Source organism: Pinus tabuliformis, chromosome J, assembly GCF_031772625.1.
Source record: "Pinus tabuliformis cultivar Carrire ecotype Pingquan chromosome J, CPIR1, whole genome shotgun sequence".
NCBI classification, from domain to species: Eukaryota; Viridiplantae; Streptophyta; class Pinopsida; order Pinales; family Pinaceae; genus Pinus; species Pinus tabuliformis.
Genome location: NC_142295.1, coordinates 315,322,669 through 315,340,802, shown reverse-complemented (window position 1 = coordinate 315,340,802; position 18,134 = coordinate 315,322,669). Strand labels below are relative to the sequence as shown.

General features: G+C 40.0%; 1 protein-coding gene across 1 annotated transcript; it reads right to left on the bottom strand.

The window, feature by feature from the left end:
• Positions 1 to 14,310: 14,310 nt before the first annotated feature.
• Positions 14,311 to 17,387, bottom strand: LOC149226998 (uncharacterized). The gene has a single exon (XM_089377667.1). The coding sequence runs from the start codon at positions 16,970 to 16,972 to the stop codon at positions 14,621 to 14,623; it is 2,352 nt and encodes a 783-aa protein (XP_089233793.1). The 5' UTR covers positions 16,973 to 17,387; the 3' UTR covers positions 14,311 to 14,620.
• Between the last annotated feature and the right edge of the window lie 747 nt (positions 17,388 to 18,134).

The window sequence follows — 18,134 nt, the reverse complement described above, 5'->3', positions numbered from 1 at the left end:
CCGAAATAAACAAACAGTAAACCACGCAAATAAAAATATTTGACACAATTTTTACATTGGAAAACCCAATGTGAGGAAAACCAACAAACTTGTGTTATTTATTCGACTTCAAAAATTTGATTTCAACAAACATTTCCTTAGAAATTTAAAGCAGCAATTTGCCCAGAAATTTTCAACCCTTCGACCCAACAAATTAGTTGTATGGCCCAACTGAATTTGGCTTGTACGTCCTAGCCAAATCAATTTGTACGGATCACTGAAAATTGGCCTATACAACCCAATCAAATTGGCCCAACAGCTCGGCCCCCTTCAACCCAAATGATTTTCCCAACTCGATCCTGTCAAATCGGTATGTTTTTGCTCCTCTAAATCAATATGTATGACCTGGATAATTCAGCCTCCTCAAGCTTACTCGTTGCCCCTAAAATTTGCCTCTGTGTTGATCACACTTTGTTGTAACTTCGACTTCGTGCCTCTGTTGAATGCCCAACTCTTGTGCCAAATCGAACTAATCTCCCCAGCAGCGCTTTCCCTCTTATATAATTTTCTAACCTAATCGCCAAAATGATGGAGGGCTAAGATTGCACCTCCACAATTAAGATCAATGGTCACGACATAATCTTTCAATGACCTCTTAAATTTATAAAAAAGTGGCCAATAAAATCTAAAATTAAATTATTGATTTTATGCCTAAAGTCCAAAATTAGGAAATATTTTAATAATTCAGTTGTGAGATAAGATAAGATAAGATAATTTTATTAATGTCCAACAAATGACCATAATAGGTCAACGGGACTGTCGGTTACAATGATTACATCACGCCAAGCCGGTGGACCAAATGGTCCCCTTTAACATTTCTTTTAAAAGCATAAAATACATCCATAATCTAAGTAAATGTAAATGTAGAAGCTAGAAGCTCTCGGCTTCAAAACAAAGCACTGTGATGAAGCAGAGAAGGAGAAGAAGAAGAAGAAGGGGGGGAAGGAGTCTCTTGTCCAGTCCCTACTCCTAACATCCGAGGTTGAGAGAAGAAAACTAAGAGAAGCTTGTCAAACTCTGTTGTCCTATGGGCATACTGGATTGTCGCTGCTGTCGCCTGGAAGTTCTAGGGCGCCTCCCAGGGGTGGATCCAATCATGGAGCGCTGGTGCAGTCTGGTGGGTCGGCCCCCCCAGGACCGCACTAATCTGGTCTCAGTGTCTATGGGTCGGTCAATGGTTCTTTTGGTGCCCCGCGCTAATGGTAGCGCCCTAAAGAAGTTCGTGATCTTCTGCGTGGTGTCCGATCTGGTGGAGGGCTGAAGAAAATGGGCCCGAAATCTGAAGGCCTCCAGGCTCTTGGAGATAAAGTGCAAGGCATCTCAAATCAACATATCTGAGGAAGCTGGTCAACGTCTGAGAAGACCTGAAGAGACAATGGAAACAACCTCGAATCTCGTAGTAAGCAAGGCATCTGAAGATGAAGTGTGTCTCTGTCTCTATCTCCTGTAAGTGACAGCTCTGGCAAATCCTATATGCCCTATCGATGTGGTGATCTGTCTCCACCCAGAGTCTGTGAGACCCAACTTTGAGCTGCCCGAGGGGGATTCTAAGGGCATGCATCCAATGCTAGAACGTGTACTGGGGTCTGATGATGAGCCCATCCCTGATCTCCAGGCAATGCTCCACGTAGAAGGCCATTTTTGGACGCAACCCATTGGGAGGATTGGTCCATGTAGTCTGAATGTATCGTCTGTAAATATCCTCCTTAATGATTTTATTCAGCTCTTGCTGATTGGGAAGGAGGTGGCCTGGAGCATTCAGAGAGTACTGAAAAGGAGGGAGATGGTCAATCTAGATTCTTGAAGCCTCCAGAAGCTCTGTCACACCAGTGTACCAACATTTGGATCAGCCTGTCTGCATACGGGTGATGTTCTCCGAGGAGCAATATGCTAAATATGGGTATCTGTCACGACCCTTCCTCGCGTCTGCCAGGCCTCAGAGCCTGTGCAGGAGCGACACTAACCTGAATATCACCTCTAGGCGGAAAGGTTGAGCCCCGAACTCTACTAGAATGATGTGTTGAGGAACTGTCTGCTTGCACCTAATGAAACGGCGCAAAAGGAGGGTCTGGACCCGCTCCGCTGAAGCCCAATCTGACTCTAGGAGAGAGGGACCCCAAATCTCTGAGCCGTAAAGCACTGTGGGGCGAATCAAAGTGTCCATGATGCTCATTTTGGACGAGATGTCCTGGAAATGGTGCCGGAAACACTGCCTCTCCAGAAGGGCTAGGGAGCCATATCCTTTGTTGATCCAAGGCTGAAGGGCTGGCCGTAGGCTGAAGCGAGGCCCTGAAAACTGAACTCCCAAATATGTGTAGGTGCAGACAATCTCAATCTCTTCTCCTTTAAATAGGAAGTGGAAGTCCGAGGTTTTCTTGACTCCATCGAAGATAATCACTTTGGTTTTACCCATGTTCACAATTAGATGCCTCCAGTCACAAAAAGCTGTGAGAGCATCCAGCTGTCTCTGAAGGCCTTCTTGGGATGAGGCAATAAGGGCAATATCGTATGCGAAGAGGAGGATGGAAATCAGGACCTAGTGAAGAAGACACCCATCTGTATCTTGGATATGCTCCCGGAGGAAGGACTCAAGCTCATCGATATAGATCCCGAATAAAGTAGGAGAAAGGGGGCATCCTTGCTTGACTTCAATGGTGCTTCGGATGAAATCCGACATTCCTCTGACTGTGCAGAGATGGCCAAGGACGGCCTCATAGAGGCGCATGATAGCTGTCAGGAGAGTCGAGGAAATTCCAATCTCTCTTAGCCTCTGGAAAAGATCTTCCCTTGGGACTGAGTCAAAGGCCTTCCGAAAGTCTACAAAGCAACAGTACACTTTAGAGGATCGATGCCTAGCCTCCTTGATCACCGCACGAAAAGTAAGGATGTGGTCGATCGTTTGGTGGTCTAGGTGGAATCCTGCTTGGCCCTTGGCCCTGAGTTGTCTCTGCTCAAGGAAATGGGAGAGTGTCCTGTGGAGTGTTGTAGCATATAGCTTGGAGAATGTATGCCCAACCATGATTATCTTGTAGTTTTTGGGGTCGAAAGTAGGCCCTGACTTGTCAATCGGGTAGATAATGTGGTGTTGTAGAGGTGTTGTCAATCATGAGTGGAGTTGATTGTACTTGTTTTACCTGCAAATATTCAAGAATTTTCCTGAGCCACACAATTTCTTTTGTTGCTTCAGCTGCTGCCACGTATTCTGCTTCTGTTGTGGAATCTGCTGGAACTAATTGTTTGCGTGATCTCCAGGAGACAGCTCCTGATCCAAGACTCATAACATATCCTGAAGTAGATACCCCAGTTTCTTTGTCTCCATCAAAGTCTGAATCAGAGTATCCGATCAAACTGAAGTCATCCACTTGTGTGTACTTGATTCCAAAGTCTTGAGTTCCCTTCAAGTACTTTAGAACTCTTTTTGCAACAGACCAATGTCCCTCACAATGCTTTTGCATAAACCTAGAGAGGATTCCAATAGCAAATGAAATGTCTGGTCTGATAGTGGTTAGGTAGTTGAGACTTCCTACAAGCTGTCTATACTTCGTTGCATCCTCAAATTCCTTTCCTTCAATAGATGTGAGCTTTAAGTTTTGTTCCATTGGAGTAGTAAGAGGATTGCACTCTGTCATGCCAAACCTGTTCAACAAATCTCCAATGTATTTCTTTTGAGAAAGAAATATGGACTTTGGATGTTGGGTTACTTCAATGCCAAGATAGTAATGAACATAGCCCAAATCAGTCATTTCAAAACTTTTCCCCAATTCCTTCTTTATGGATGCAATGTAGCTTTCATTGTTCCCTGTCATTAAAAGATCATCTACATATACCACAAGATATACAACTGTTTTGCCAACTTTCTTGAAAAATAAAGTTGCATCATCAAGATCAAAATGATTGAAATTGAGTTTCAGAAGATGCTCAGTTAGTTTTTCATACCAGGCTCGCGGTGCTTGTTTGAGGCCATACAAGGACTTCACAAGTTTGCATACTATATGTTCATGTCCTTTCACAGTGAATCCTTCAGGCTAGGACATAAAAACATTCTCTTTTAGATCTCCATTCAAGAAGGCAGTTTTTACATCCATTTGATAGACTTTCCAACCGTTCTGAGCTGCTATTGCAAAGAGTGTCCAGATGGTGGCCCATTTTGCTGTGGGGGCAAAAGTTTCCTCATAATCGACCCCTTCCTTCTGTGCAAAACCTTTTGCCACAAGCCTAGCTTGTGCTTGTCAGTGAGCCATCAGCTTTGTACTTGTTCTTGTAGACCCACTTGCAGCCAATTGCTTTGGTTCCAAATGGAGGATCAACCAGCTTCCAAGTGTTGTTCTTTATGAGGGCATCATGCTCCTTTTGCATCGCTTCTTTCCATTCATCATGAGAAGCAGCTTATTTAAAGGAAGTTGGTTCAAAATCTGTAGATAAGTTCAATTCACAATCATAAGAAACATCCATATCAATAGGTGAATTAGAGTCATCTACATCACCTCCATTTTGCCGGTTTGAATTTCTGGTTCCTGTTTTTCCAATTTCATCAGGATGAACACTTTCAAGTGTCTTTGTCAGCCACTTTGGGGGACCTTTCTGAGATGGTCCAGGCTGCTCTGTTGATTGAGTTGGAACTAAATCAAGATTGAGTCTCCCAATTCTATCAATTACATCACTTAAAGCATCATCCGTTGTTGGAGTTTCATTTGGGGGAGAGTGTTCTTCAAAAGAAGATTCCACATGTTGATCTAGAATAGGAATCCCCCCTTCAAGATGTGGAATCCGATTATCAAATTCTTGAAATGATTTTGTTTTTGCGAATCTATCCAAGCGATCAAATTGCCGCTCAACAACATTGTCAAATTTGGATGATTCAAGAAAAATTACATCTCTAGATACAACAAACTTTTTATTTACTTCATCATAGAGGCAGTATGCTTTGGAGGTGTTTGAATACCCCATGAAGATACACTTACGACTTCTAGCACCAAGTTTGTTTCTATGTACCTTTGGTATCAAAGCATAACAGGTGGAACCAAAGACCCTGAGATGTTTTACCGAAGGAACATGTCCATACCACAATTCATAAGGAGTCTTGTTTCTTATAGCATTAGATGGACATCTATTCTTTATATATGCAGCACATAGAACAGCATCAGCCCAAAACATTATCTTTACATTTTTGAAGAAAAGCATGGATCGTACCATATTCAAGATTGTTCTATTCATTCTTTCAGCTACACCATTCTGTTGGGGATTATAAGGCACAGTTGTTTGATGTTTGATCCCATGTTGGCGAAGATAGTTTTCAAATTCATTTGATGTATATTCTTTTCCATTATCAGTGCGAATAAACCCAATATGAGATTGTGCATCATTTTCAATCCATTTATGAAAATTCTTGAATGTTTGAAAAGCTTCAGATTTGTTCTTCAATAAATAAACTAGCACATTTTGGTGTAGTCATCAATAAACGTCATGATATATTTATTTCCATTTGCAGAAGAAACAGGCATTGGACCACATAAATCTGAATGAATGAGTTCAAGTTTCCTATGTGCTCTTGAATGTGAATCATGAAAAGATTGTTTGCTATGCTTTCCTAGAATGCAAGCATCGCATTGCTTAAGTTTTCTAGGAATTGTAGGCAAACCAGCAACACCATTTTTCTTCAATAAGCGGAGACTGTCATAGTTCAAATGTCCAAATCTAGCATGCCATAATAAACTTGATGGAAGTGTACCTTCTTCATGATGAGAATTGTATGAGAAATGTTGTGCATGAGCAGATGTTCCTTGCAGTTTGAGAAGCCTTTCTTCTTCTATTCCCCTCATGACAAGTGAGTGGTCAGATGCTTTTCTTACCTCAAGCTTGCCATCAAACATATGAATAGAGTGACCTTGCTGGCGGATGTGGACCAAGGACAACAAGTTTCTCTTGAGCTGTGGGAGATATAGAACATGTTCCAGAAGAAAGTCTGGAAGACCAGGCAGTTTAAGCCTAATTGTGCCAAGCCCTGATGGCTTGATTTTTTATTGATCTGCAAAGTATACTACTCCATCAACATTGTCAGTGAAATCTTCAAAAAAATCTTTTCTATGAGACATGTGACAGGTTGCTCCTGAATCAAGCAACCAATCATTTTTCCATGAAGCAAGTGAGGCATTAAACAAATCTTCATTTACTCCAATGTTACATTGTGCCTCAACATAGTGAGCGGATTCAGGTGCTTTACCTCTGTCTGTATCATCAGTTTTACCTTTCTGTTGGTTTCTTTTCTGCTCAATTTTGTCCCATGGTAGCTTGCATGTAGAGGCATCAAGTGATCCATTTCTTTTGCAGCGAATATAGTGTAAATCTGCCTTTTCTCCTTGAGAATGTCTGCCCCCCCCGCCTCTGAAATATCTTCCTCTTCCTCTTCGTCCACCTCTTCCTCTTGTAGAATCTTGAGCAGGATGCTTTTCTTTATGAGCAAGGCACACAGTGTCTTCAGAAGATTCAGGGGCTGTCTTCTTTCTGAAAGCTTTCTATCTTTCAGCAAACTTTTTCACAAGAGAGTCAAAGGTTATATCTTTGAGATTTCCATTTGCTTGCAATGACTCAAGATAATTGGAGTAAGTAGGATAAAGTGCCTTGAGAAAAGCAATAAGAGGAATATCCAATTCAACCTTAGTGGATTTGAGATCATGCATTATAGACTTTACTTCAGATGCAAGAGCAAGAGGATCATTATTTTGCAGTTCAAGAGTGAAGAGTTTAATCATGAGTTGAATGACTTCAAGTGCAGAATGTGAGTCACAGAGTTCTTTCAGCTTTTGTAAAGCTTCAAAGGCAGTTGAATATGACGAAATATGGCGACTCGCCTCTTCATTTACAGATGCTGCGATTAATGCATAAGCTTTTTTGTTCTTGTTTTCCCAAATGACGAGCTCTTTGTATGAGGTAGGCTGTACTGGGTCATTGTCTCCTTCTCCGACACACACTCCTTTCCACAACTCATTGAAAATGAGGGTGTGTTTTATCATTCGAGACCATTCAGGATAGTTCTCTTTGTCAGTGAGAACTATTCCCACCATGGATATGATTGAATGCATTCTATAAGAAAAAATTACTTCTACTGATAGAAAACAATATATATGTTATACCTTCCACTTCTCAAATATATATGCTATACCTTCCATATACCCATATATGTTATTTTATTTTTTTTTACCATATAACATATCGCCATAAAAAACTTAATGAATTTCATGTCACGTTCACTTTTATTCCCATTCAAAATAATATATTAACACTCCATATATTATTATTCTTACACACATGAACATATGTTTTCATGTAAAAAAAGTATCGCACCAAACTAAACAATAATTTAAAATCTGCGTTGGTAACCAAACCAAATCAATCACCAGAGAGTATGTCGATTACGCCATGATCCAAGCACGATCTCCCAACTCACTTACCATTCAAAGGATTCGCTTGATACGAACTCAAAACTTAATCACGACTCCATATTTGAGCTCGCTCTGCAATCTTTAAATCAGTTTTCTCCAGAGCTCGGACCTCGCTTAATCTTTACTCCATAATTAAGAGGAAAAGCTCAAAGTCGAAGCTTGTGCCATCCACTGAACTCCATTCTTCAGCGGAAATCTAAAACAAACTCGACAATCTTAAGCATTCCTTTATCATCTGATGAAATTTCGAGCTCTTATCAGCAGAATTTCGCCAGCTGAGAAACGATACCAATTGCAATCAAACGCAACACGAATTGCTATCAAACGCAATACCAATTGCAGTCAAATGCAATACCAATTGCTATCAAACGCAATACCAATACACCGAAAAACGTTTGTCTGCCTTCCGCTCTGGACAGAGGCGTTCTTCTGGTCCACAAAACGCAGAGAATTATTTGGCATGAAAGGAAAGACTTTACAGGATTCTCGGATCAGAGCAACGCAGCGTTACTATACCAAAAACGCAGTTGGGTCAGTCCTGCGCACCAAGAGGGAGTAACATTCAAAACATTCGAGAGATATTTCAGAGGACAGAGGCGTTGAGGCAATCGAGAGATAAAACAATTTTAACGGACAGTGGAAGTAGGATAGCGTTCAGGGAAACGTTTTATTGTTTTATGACAGCGCTCAATCAGGATAGTGCTCAGGTCAGGACAGCGCTCAGGTCAGGACAGCGCTCGGTCAGGACAATGCTCAGGTCAGGACAGCACTCAGGTCAGGACAGCGTTCAGGTGAACGTTTTATGACAGCGCTCAGACACAGTAGCAAAAGTGAATGGAGTTACAACTATTTTGAGAACTTGGCTCTGATACCATGTCAGGCCAGGCAGTAACTCCAATAGGCAGTAAAACTGATTCGATTCATTCCATTAGGTATGTTATTGTTATATACAAAAGGGTGTGACTGCTCAGTTCATCTCGTGATGACTGTTCACATTCCTAAGTTAATTATTTACATAAATTCATCCAATCGTGAGGATTAGGTGTCAACAAATAAGTTATAATATCCAAGTGAAAAAAAAAAAGTTATAATATATTTAAAATATTATGTATTGATAATTTGATTTTCATATTGATAAAATTATATTTTATATATTCAATTTCAAAATAAATAAATGCACACACACATGTATAGCCCTGAGGGTTAGCTCAATTGGTCAAATCCCTGTCATTAAAACATTGTTATGAAACCAACTCAAGAAAAGATAGAAAAGATAGATCAACGCCTTAGAATTCAGCCTCTTCGAGGGGGCAACCTCCTTTACATTACATAAATGAACAATTCTTGGATGATACAAATGAAAATACCTCCTTTCTATATATAGGAGTCTAAGTAGTCCCAATACAATCAAAGCCTACATAACAATAATATTGTAGGGCACCACAGTAACAATGGTGGGCTTCTATGTGGCATAATAGTAACAATATGGGCACTACATGGGTACATCAATATAATAAGTGGGTTATACTAATAACAATAAGGGGTTACACTAGTAGTATAGGGGCCTAACATGCCCCTCTCCTTCAAAAAGCGTTGTCCTCAACGCTTGAGTAGTTCTTGATGCTTCTATATAAAATTCTTGTCCTCCCATGTGGAATATTCAGTGGGTAAGTTCTTCCACTTGATGAGATACTCTGAAATTGATCGATTTCGTAGCTGTCGGGTTCTTGTTTCTGTGACTGCTCCAGGTTCCAATATGATTTTTTCTTCCTCTTCAATTTCTGGCAATATTGCTTGAATTGGGATCTTTTGCAACTTTTGAATAAGTGGCCATACTTCTTCGTTCTTCTTCCATTCATCTGTTGCTTCGTTTATCCAATTTGGTTGGATAATATAAATAGCACAAAACAATGCTTCCACATCCTCATCCTTGAAGCGTCTTCCCATTCGGTAAGGTCGCCATTTTTTAAGTGCATGTAGTATTGCCAACATTTCCTTCTCATAAATAGATTGCTTGAGATGTAGCAGTAAAAATACCCAATCACTCACATCAAAACATTTTTCACTACGATGTTGATCTACCTGTTGTTTCATTTGATTTTGCACCGAAGTGGCGTTATCCTTTAAAAGTTGGAGAACTTGTTGTTGATGCTCGATATGATCTTTCTCTACTTGAACCTTTTTCTTCTTGATATGTCCTTCTATCTTTTGAGGAGTGGTAATTTCTTCCAGTCCTTTACAAGATATGGTCGGATTCATTTCTTGATGCTCGATGTGATCTTTCACTTCTTGAACATTTTTCTTCTTGATGTGTCCTTCTATCTTGATAGTTTGAGGAGTGGTAATTTCATCCATTGAATTACAAGATATGGTTGGATTCATTTCTTTTTTCTCGATGTGATCTTTCACTTCTTGCACCTTTTTCTTCTTGATATGTCCTTCTATCTTGAGAGTTTGAGGAGTGGTAATTCTTGCCAATGCTTTACAAGATATGGTCTGATTCATTTTTTCTTTCTCTGGGGTGGTGTCCTGACGTATATCCTCTTCTTTTGATGTTTCTTGATCCTTTTCTTCCTCCTCTTCATATTCTATGTAAAATAATTTCTTCTCAGCACACATATGACCTTTAGTGCATTTGCTATCACAATTGTAACAAAGCCCTTTTTCTCTTTTTTCTTCCAATTGTTGTGGTGTAACCCTTGTAGGTTGTGGAAGGCTGGGAGAAACAACACTTCCATCTTTATAGTTGTGAGGGGTATGCTTCCTGGTTTCCATAATTTTGCTTTCCATTATGTCACAAAGCCCTTTTACTCTTTCCAATTGTTGTGGTGTTGCTCTAAAGAAGGTGTTGCTCTTTATATCCTCATAATGTGCTATCATTTCCTCCGTGAAAATTGACCACGTAACAAGTTTTTTACGAGAACAAAGCCCTTTGTACCATAAAAATTGATCTGGTTCTAAATATGAAGATGCAATACATACCTTTTGTAACAGTTGTACACCATGTATATCAAAATATTGCTCCATCTGAAGTATCCAATTTACCGGATCCTTGCCATCAAACTTTCTCATCTTGCTTTTTCTTGATTTTAGGAGCTCTACCTTGAAACGACTGTAACTCTGTACTTTCGGATCTTTAAGTTCTGAACTTGTGAACTGTAGTAGCCCTCTGTGTTCTCTTTCCAATGCCACAAGTCTGATCCAAATTGGATTCTCCAAGAAAACGTTATGCACAATCTCCCGCAGTGACCTGATTATAGACTAGTTCTGTAGAGCGAACTTGTATGAAGTGCCACGTGTCACTGTTTCAACCTTTGACTCTGAAAAATATATAAACAGAAACTACAGTCCGTCCTCTTTCTGTACCTTCTTACGAAATTTCAATCCGATGCTCAGAAAAAACGTTATGACGATTTTCCCCAGGTCACCTGTTTTGAGTGTAATTCAGGAGTCTGCAAAAAGACCCACTTCCTCAGATCATATCTCCGAAAATATCGCGCGAAAAGCTCTGAAATTCGGACCCAAGGTTCAGCACCAATTCTTCTCAAATGGGTTTTTTTTGCGACTTCTGAAACGTCACAGAAAAAACGTTATAGCGAAAATGCCGCGATGACCTGTTTGGAGTAGCGAAACCCTAGAATCCAAAGCTCTGATACCAAATGTTATGAAACCAACTCAAGAAAAGATAGAAAAGATAGATCAACGCCTTAGAATTCAGCCTCTTCGAGGGGGCAACCTCCTTTACATTACATAAATGAACAATTCTTGGATGATACAAATGAAAATACCTCCTTTCTATATATAGGAGTCTAAGTGGTCCCAATACAATCAAAGCCTACATAACAATAATATTGTAGGGCACCACAGTAACAATGGTGGGCTTCTATGTGGCATAATAGTAACAATATGGGCACTACATGGGTACATCAATATAATAAGTGGGTTATACTAATAACAATAAGGGGTTACACTAGTAGTATAGGGGCCTAACAAACACCTTTGCTATTGAGAGGTCACCGGTTCAATTATCTTTACGCTCTTGGGTTCAGGCTCTATGGTTGAGCCGGCAAGAAGCGATCCATTTGGGTGGATCTGCCTGGTACAATTATTTTGTGGACGTAGAGATCACTGATCTCCGGCGTCCGTGAACCACATAGGTAACACACACACACACATATATATAGATAGATAGATAGATATAAGAATAGTTTAAAATAAAAATTATTTAAGTTATATATTAAAAAAAAATAGTTTATTGAATTTAATGTTGAATTTTATCTCCTAATTTTTCTTGCATGAATTTTTATCAAACTTTAAGGTGGTTGAATTCGAACCAGGCGACTTAGCCCAAGAGGAAAAGGGCACAGAGCCACATTGGGTTTGGGTGCATGCACAAGGATTAATGCAAATGGATAAGACTGAGTCTAACAGGGAGTTATTTGGAGCACATGAATGAGTGAACTAAAGACCACTAGGACGCATGCACTAATTTAGGAATGAGTTGTCACTTTTCTTGGAGTTAACTACAGCATGTGCATGTATGGGGACATAACTAAGCGTGTGGTCCAGTTAACTAGGCACATGTTTTTTTTTCTCTCCCACTTCACAGCAGTTTGACATAAGAGTATCTCCACTAGACTAAATGCATGTTTCTTCTCTCCACTTCTACTTCAGTAGAACTCAAGCGTGCTTTAGCCATGTGCATGGCCATCTCATACCAGTTCACCATTAGTTAACCAAAATGCATGCAAGTTGAAGGAAGAGTTTTGCATGGATAATTTGCGTTCCATAATTTATAAAAGGAGAAGGTCGCTTTGAGAGCTGGGTAAGATATTCATTGTGAGTTTCTATTCTATGCTGCTGCAATTTTGGGCTTAAGGTCTGACAACCTTGAGTATCCCTAGTTTCTAAAAGACACAAGGGCTCCCCATAGTACTCAGAAGCAGTGAAGCATGACTCGTATTAGACCCACGAGTACCTGCGGATCTTGGCGGGTTCTATACCGACTCAGGTCACTCGCATAGAACCCATGTTTAAGACCCGGACTCGGCAGGTATCTTATAGAACCCGTCTACCCGTATAAGACCCGCAGGTATTCTATAGGACTTGTATAGAACCCGTCGAGCCTCAAAAGGCACAAAATGTTCAGTTTTTTTAATTTTTTTACTTTTTTGGAAATGAGGTGATCTATCTGTTGCACTCCAATTAGACTTGTACCATCTAGCTCTTTCAAATCTTTACTTCCTTGAGGTACACATCCAACCACTACCAATGGCTTCTTTGCAGCTCTACCCAAGGTCTCCATGGCTGATTGACTGGGTGACTTTACTGTGCATCTGTTCTAAAAGCATATAGTTATTCACCTTGTATGTGCCATCCATGTCCATAGTCCTTGAAACCCTCCTGAATTCTGACCAAAGATCTTCAATTTCTTTCCGTTATAATTCTTTTAAGATTTGTATAGTAATGCACTTGTATCTACCAGCCAATGGGCTTTATTTCTCTGCACCACCACCTTCTTGGAAAGGAAATTACCTCTTTAGAAGAAAGTTACATGCTTGCTAAATGTCAGTTATGCTCCAAAATAAAGTGAGGGATCAGGAATGATCCTTTGACTCAAAATAGTTTCAGAGGTGGGTGTACATGCTTTTCTATTATGGTGCAATTTTGGCCATACCCGTCACTCAATTGAATGACCTTTAAGCTTGCATTCTTGGGGTCACACGTCCTATTTGCTAGCACGCTTTTACACGTGAGTTTGATTTAGATTTAGAGTAGAGTTTTCTTTTACTGTGCTCTTTGCTGGTAGATGCATTATGCATTCCTGCATTCCTTTTATAGTTGTTGATGCATGTTAACTTATTTTGGTCATTTGTGGATGTTAATCAAATTTCAATTTCTGTACAGCTTGCATACATTTTTCTCAAAGTCCCTCCTGAGTTTTGTAGAAAAGTGTTAATCTAACCTTCCTCCTTTGAAGTAGGTTTAATGTCCCCTATCTAGTATCAACATCTTCTCTCTAAACTTCATCACTGCTTTATCTTTCACCCGCTTGGTGAAGTTTGACGGTTTATGAACTTTTTTCATTCCCTGTTGTGGTGGTTTTGGTGGTAGCCCCTCATCTTATTTTTGCTTCTGCAGGGCCCCTTTTATGTGCTTATTTTGAAGAATGTAATCTCTAGTCCCTTCGACCTAGTTTCATCGCAGTGGATGTAATCTCTAGTCCCTTTTGTGCTTAAAATTTACCATATTTTATCATTTTTTTTGTATTTTGACGAGTCTTATATGAGTTGACGAGTCAATGTTGTGACGAGTCTTATACGAGTACGAGTCGTGCAACATTGGTCAGAAGGGTGTGTTTCGGTAGAAGAGCTACAGTTTGAGAGACCCTAGCACATCATCTTTTCTGAGCTGCAATCATTCATCAGGCGTGGAGGTTGATTTAGAAATAAAAATTTAGAGGACAGTTTCGGATTTGTGTTTATTTCAGCAAGAAATTTTCATAGTTGTAATTCGTGATTTTTATATGCAAATAATATCTCAGATTTTGCTGTGCTCTTGTTTTTAAAATATTGTTCTTTTTCTGTTATCTCTATTTGGGGATATTACAGATTTTTGTTTAAAGAATTTTGAAGCAGACTGTCAATGTATTCTCACTGCAAGCTATGCCACAGCTTTTACTTAATATAAAAAAATCTCCAATTTATGCCTAAAAAAGGTTAAAAAGAATATAAACCAGCTAAAATCAATGTGAATTCCAAGATACAGGATTTGATCACAAATATGAATTTGAATGTTGCAAGCTGCTTTCCAACTCATACCCACTGGGATGTGAAGGCAATTTGGAGGCCATGTATCAAAAAAAATAGAATCTTATTGGAGGACAGAACTCCAGGAAGTAAAACAGATAGTACACAGCTAGCAACACTGCCAATACAACAAATTAAACGTGATTCTCCAACTCTTGGTTTATGTATGGATGCACACTAAACATACCTGCTCATAGAAGAGCTTCTAGTCTCTAGGCATATTTAGTGATGCTGAGGTTCAGATTGTTTTCCTGATGTCTTCAAGTTACGACTGTGACTTTGAGATGCTTCAAAGTAGCCACTGCCCCTTCCCAATCATTTAAATCTACTGTCTCAGTTTCTAGACATTTCAAACTTCTTGCCTTGCTTACCAGATGCTTCAAACTTACCTCCTGGATTACCAGATATTTCAAAATCACTGCCTCGTCTACCAGATGTCTGTGACTTACTGTTTTGTCTTCCAGATGTTTTAAAGCTACTGCCTTGCCTTCCAGATGTTAGTTTGCTACTGTCTTGCCATTTGGAAGTTCTTAAACTATCATCCTTTATTCCAGATGTTTTGGAGTTAAAATCTCTGTCTGGATTGCCAGATGTTTTACAATCACTGCCTTGTCTACCATATGCCTGCAACTTACTGTTTTGTCTCCCAGATGCTTCAAAGCTACTCCCTTGTCCTCTAGATGTTTGTTTGCTACAGTCTTCCCGTTTGGAATATCTTAAACAACCATCCTTAACTCCATATGTTTTGGAGTTAAACTTACTGCCTGGATTGTCAGATGTTTCAAAATGACTGCTTCGTCTATCAGACGTCTGCAACTTATTGTTTTGTCTTCCAGATACTTCAAAGCTACTGCCTTGTCTTCCAGATGCTTTTTTGTTACTGTCTTCCCCTTTGAAATTTCTTAAACTACCATCCTTCACTCCATATGTTTTGGAGTTAAACTTCCTGCCTAGATTGCCAGATGTTTCAAAATGACTGCCTCGTCTATCAGATGTCTGCAATTTATTGTTTCGTGTTCCAGAGGTTTCAAAGCGACTGCCTTTCCTTCCAGATGCTCGTTCTCTACTGTCTTCCCATTTGGGAATTCTCAAACTGCCACCCTTTATTCCAGGTAGTTTGGATTTACCAACTCGACTTCCCCGTGACTGCAAACTAGTAGCTTGCCTACTAGATGGCATGAAGTTACCACTCCGCCTTCTAGATGTTCTAACTTCTTTACCAATTGCCTCCCCCTCATTATCATCGTCATCTTCATCTTCATCCTCCTCATCATCGTCTTCATCCTCCTCATCATCATCATCTTCATCCTCCTCATCGTCATCTTCATAATCACCTTCATCCTCGGTCTCAGTCTCAGTCTCAGTTTCATCCTCGCTGAAAAGTCTCTCATCATATTTGCTGTCATCCGAACTCTCTTCCTGTGATTCTTTGTTCTCATCAGGATGCTTATCGCAATCATCAACATTTTTCTGAGCACGGTCATCGTCATCTACCGAATCTTTTTGCTGTGACTGACCCTTTTTGTACAGCCCTTTCTTCCTGTCTTCCATCCCCTTCACCATTAAGTGAATATACTTCCCTCTCAAGGTTACAAGAGGATGAGCCTCGACCAACTCGGCTCTTTTGAAGGCCTCTCTGAGGATGATGGTTATGACACCATTCTTCATAGATTGGTAAAAAATCCCAGGATGGCGGCTGAAACACCTCACAAACTTGTGTGGGAGACCCATTGGTTCACGCAAACTGAGAAGTGTACGCCTGTGAACTTTCTTGTTAACCATGAGACATAGCAGCTCATGCAGAACACCGATCACCCGCTTCTCCCCTAAATCGCTATTAGGATCCAAATGAGATACATCCTCGTACGGAGATATATAGGGCAGTTTCTGCCATGCTTGTAACCATTTCACAACTTTCTGTTTCATTTCATGCCCCTTAGAAAAATTCATAGGAAAAGCCAGAGGCATACCTTTTCTGTATTTTCCAACGCTAGATGCTCTCTTCTCTAATGTTGATACATCCAATTCATTATTCCAGCATACAAGATCCAATCCAGGCCTATTATCAGGCATGTTGACGATGCTAAAATAGTCAGGATAGTTGGGCACCAAGCTCTGAACATAATTATCTGGCAAACCCAAATCCCATTTCAACTCGTCTATTAAGCTTAAGTGAAGTTGTTTTGGCCGTGTCATCATGAGTAGCTTACAAAGCTTCTCTGCATTATCTGATTCATGTTGCCGATGGATTCTATCTTCCTCTTCTTCGAGTGCGAGGGCTTCTTTGCTCAATCGGAACCATGGCAGATTAGTTTTTTTAGCAGCATATTCCTCGAAGATTGACGGATATTTCCTGAGAAACCTGGAAACCCTAATTTTCAAGCCAAGTTCCCTGTTTTTCTTCGAAACAGCATCGACGGGCAAACATGCCCCAGGCTGCTTCTTCACAATGTCTTTGAGAGCAACGACTGACTTTGCATCTCTTTCTCTCTCGACAACATGATCCAGAGCTCTGTCTTTGTGCCATTTCAATTTGACATTCAACAAGAAAAACTTCTGCATATAACAATAGCCATGACGTTCCTCGAGAAATGGACTTGGATTTGGGGTTTTAGCAGAAGAAGAACAAACTCTCTGCAATGTCTGGAATCCATATGAAATAGAAATCGCTCGCCTATGAGACATTTTGCATTTACGAAGGCGGAATAATAGGAGCAAAGGTGAAGTCCATGATCATACCTTTAATTTCAGCTATTCGAACCTTACTGCTCAGCTGTCATGGCGTTCCTTCCCTGCGGAGTGTCCTGCAGGGTTTTAGTGGGGTTTTTCATGCCATCACGTTAAGATTTCTTACAACTCAAGCGGATAGGTCACAAGGGGAGAGTGGTCACATGAAACAGTTAGCTTCAATCCTAGTTAACAGCAATAAATACGGAGAATGTACAAGGGGAGGGTGGTCACATGAAACAGTTAGCTTCAATCCTAGTTAACAGCAATAAATACGGAGAATGTACATATTTTTTTAAGGGAACTGGTAGTTGCAGTTTCCTAGTCGCTCATTGTGGTCGAGATTCACTGCTCCCATTGTAAAGTTTGGGGCAAACGCACACTCTATAAGCACACCTTCCTATTTAAGGACTGCAGCCTAGGCCGAGATATCTCAAATTATTTATTTTCAATCTTCCCTTCATTATATCATTAAGAGGACATGAGTGGGATCAATTGAACTATGCGATTTTGAATTTTAATGTCTTTAATAAGTGAATATAGGTATTAAATTTAAATAGAAATCATAAAATTCTAGTTAAATATAATTCAGTTGTCAAATTAGTAGTGAAGATAATTATTTTTAGATTTTATCTCTCAATGCACATTGATTTATTATTCTTATTTAAGGAAAACCACACCATTTGAACATGGTGGTATGTAAGGGAGCAAGTTTTCAAGTTTTCACTCCTACGTCATGTAAGAGAGCAAGTTTTCACTCTTACGAGATGCCTCTATGTAGTTTTCACTCTTGCGAGATGCCTCTATGTTTTAAATCCTGTCAGATGCCTCTGTGTTTTGGGTCATTAACATGTTTCCTTAAGGGAGCAAGCTTTCACTGCTACCAAACACCTTAAGGGAGCAAGTTTTCACTCTAGCCAGATGCCTCTATGTTTTGGGTCGTTAACATGTTTCCTTAAGGGAGCAAGCTTTCACTCCTACCAAACACCTCTAGGTCTTGGGTAGTTAGCCTATTTCCCTATTTCCTTGGGTCTTGGGTAGTTAACCTATTTCCCTATTTCCTTAAATTCCAGAAAGACTAGCTTTTAGCCAAACAAAAGCAATTTTAAGACACACACGA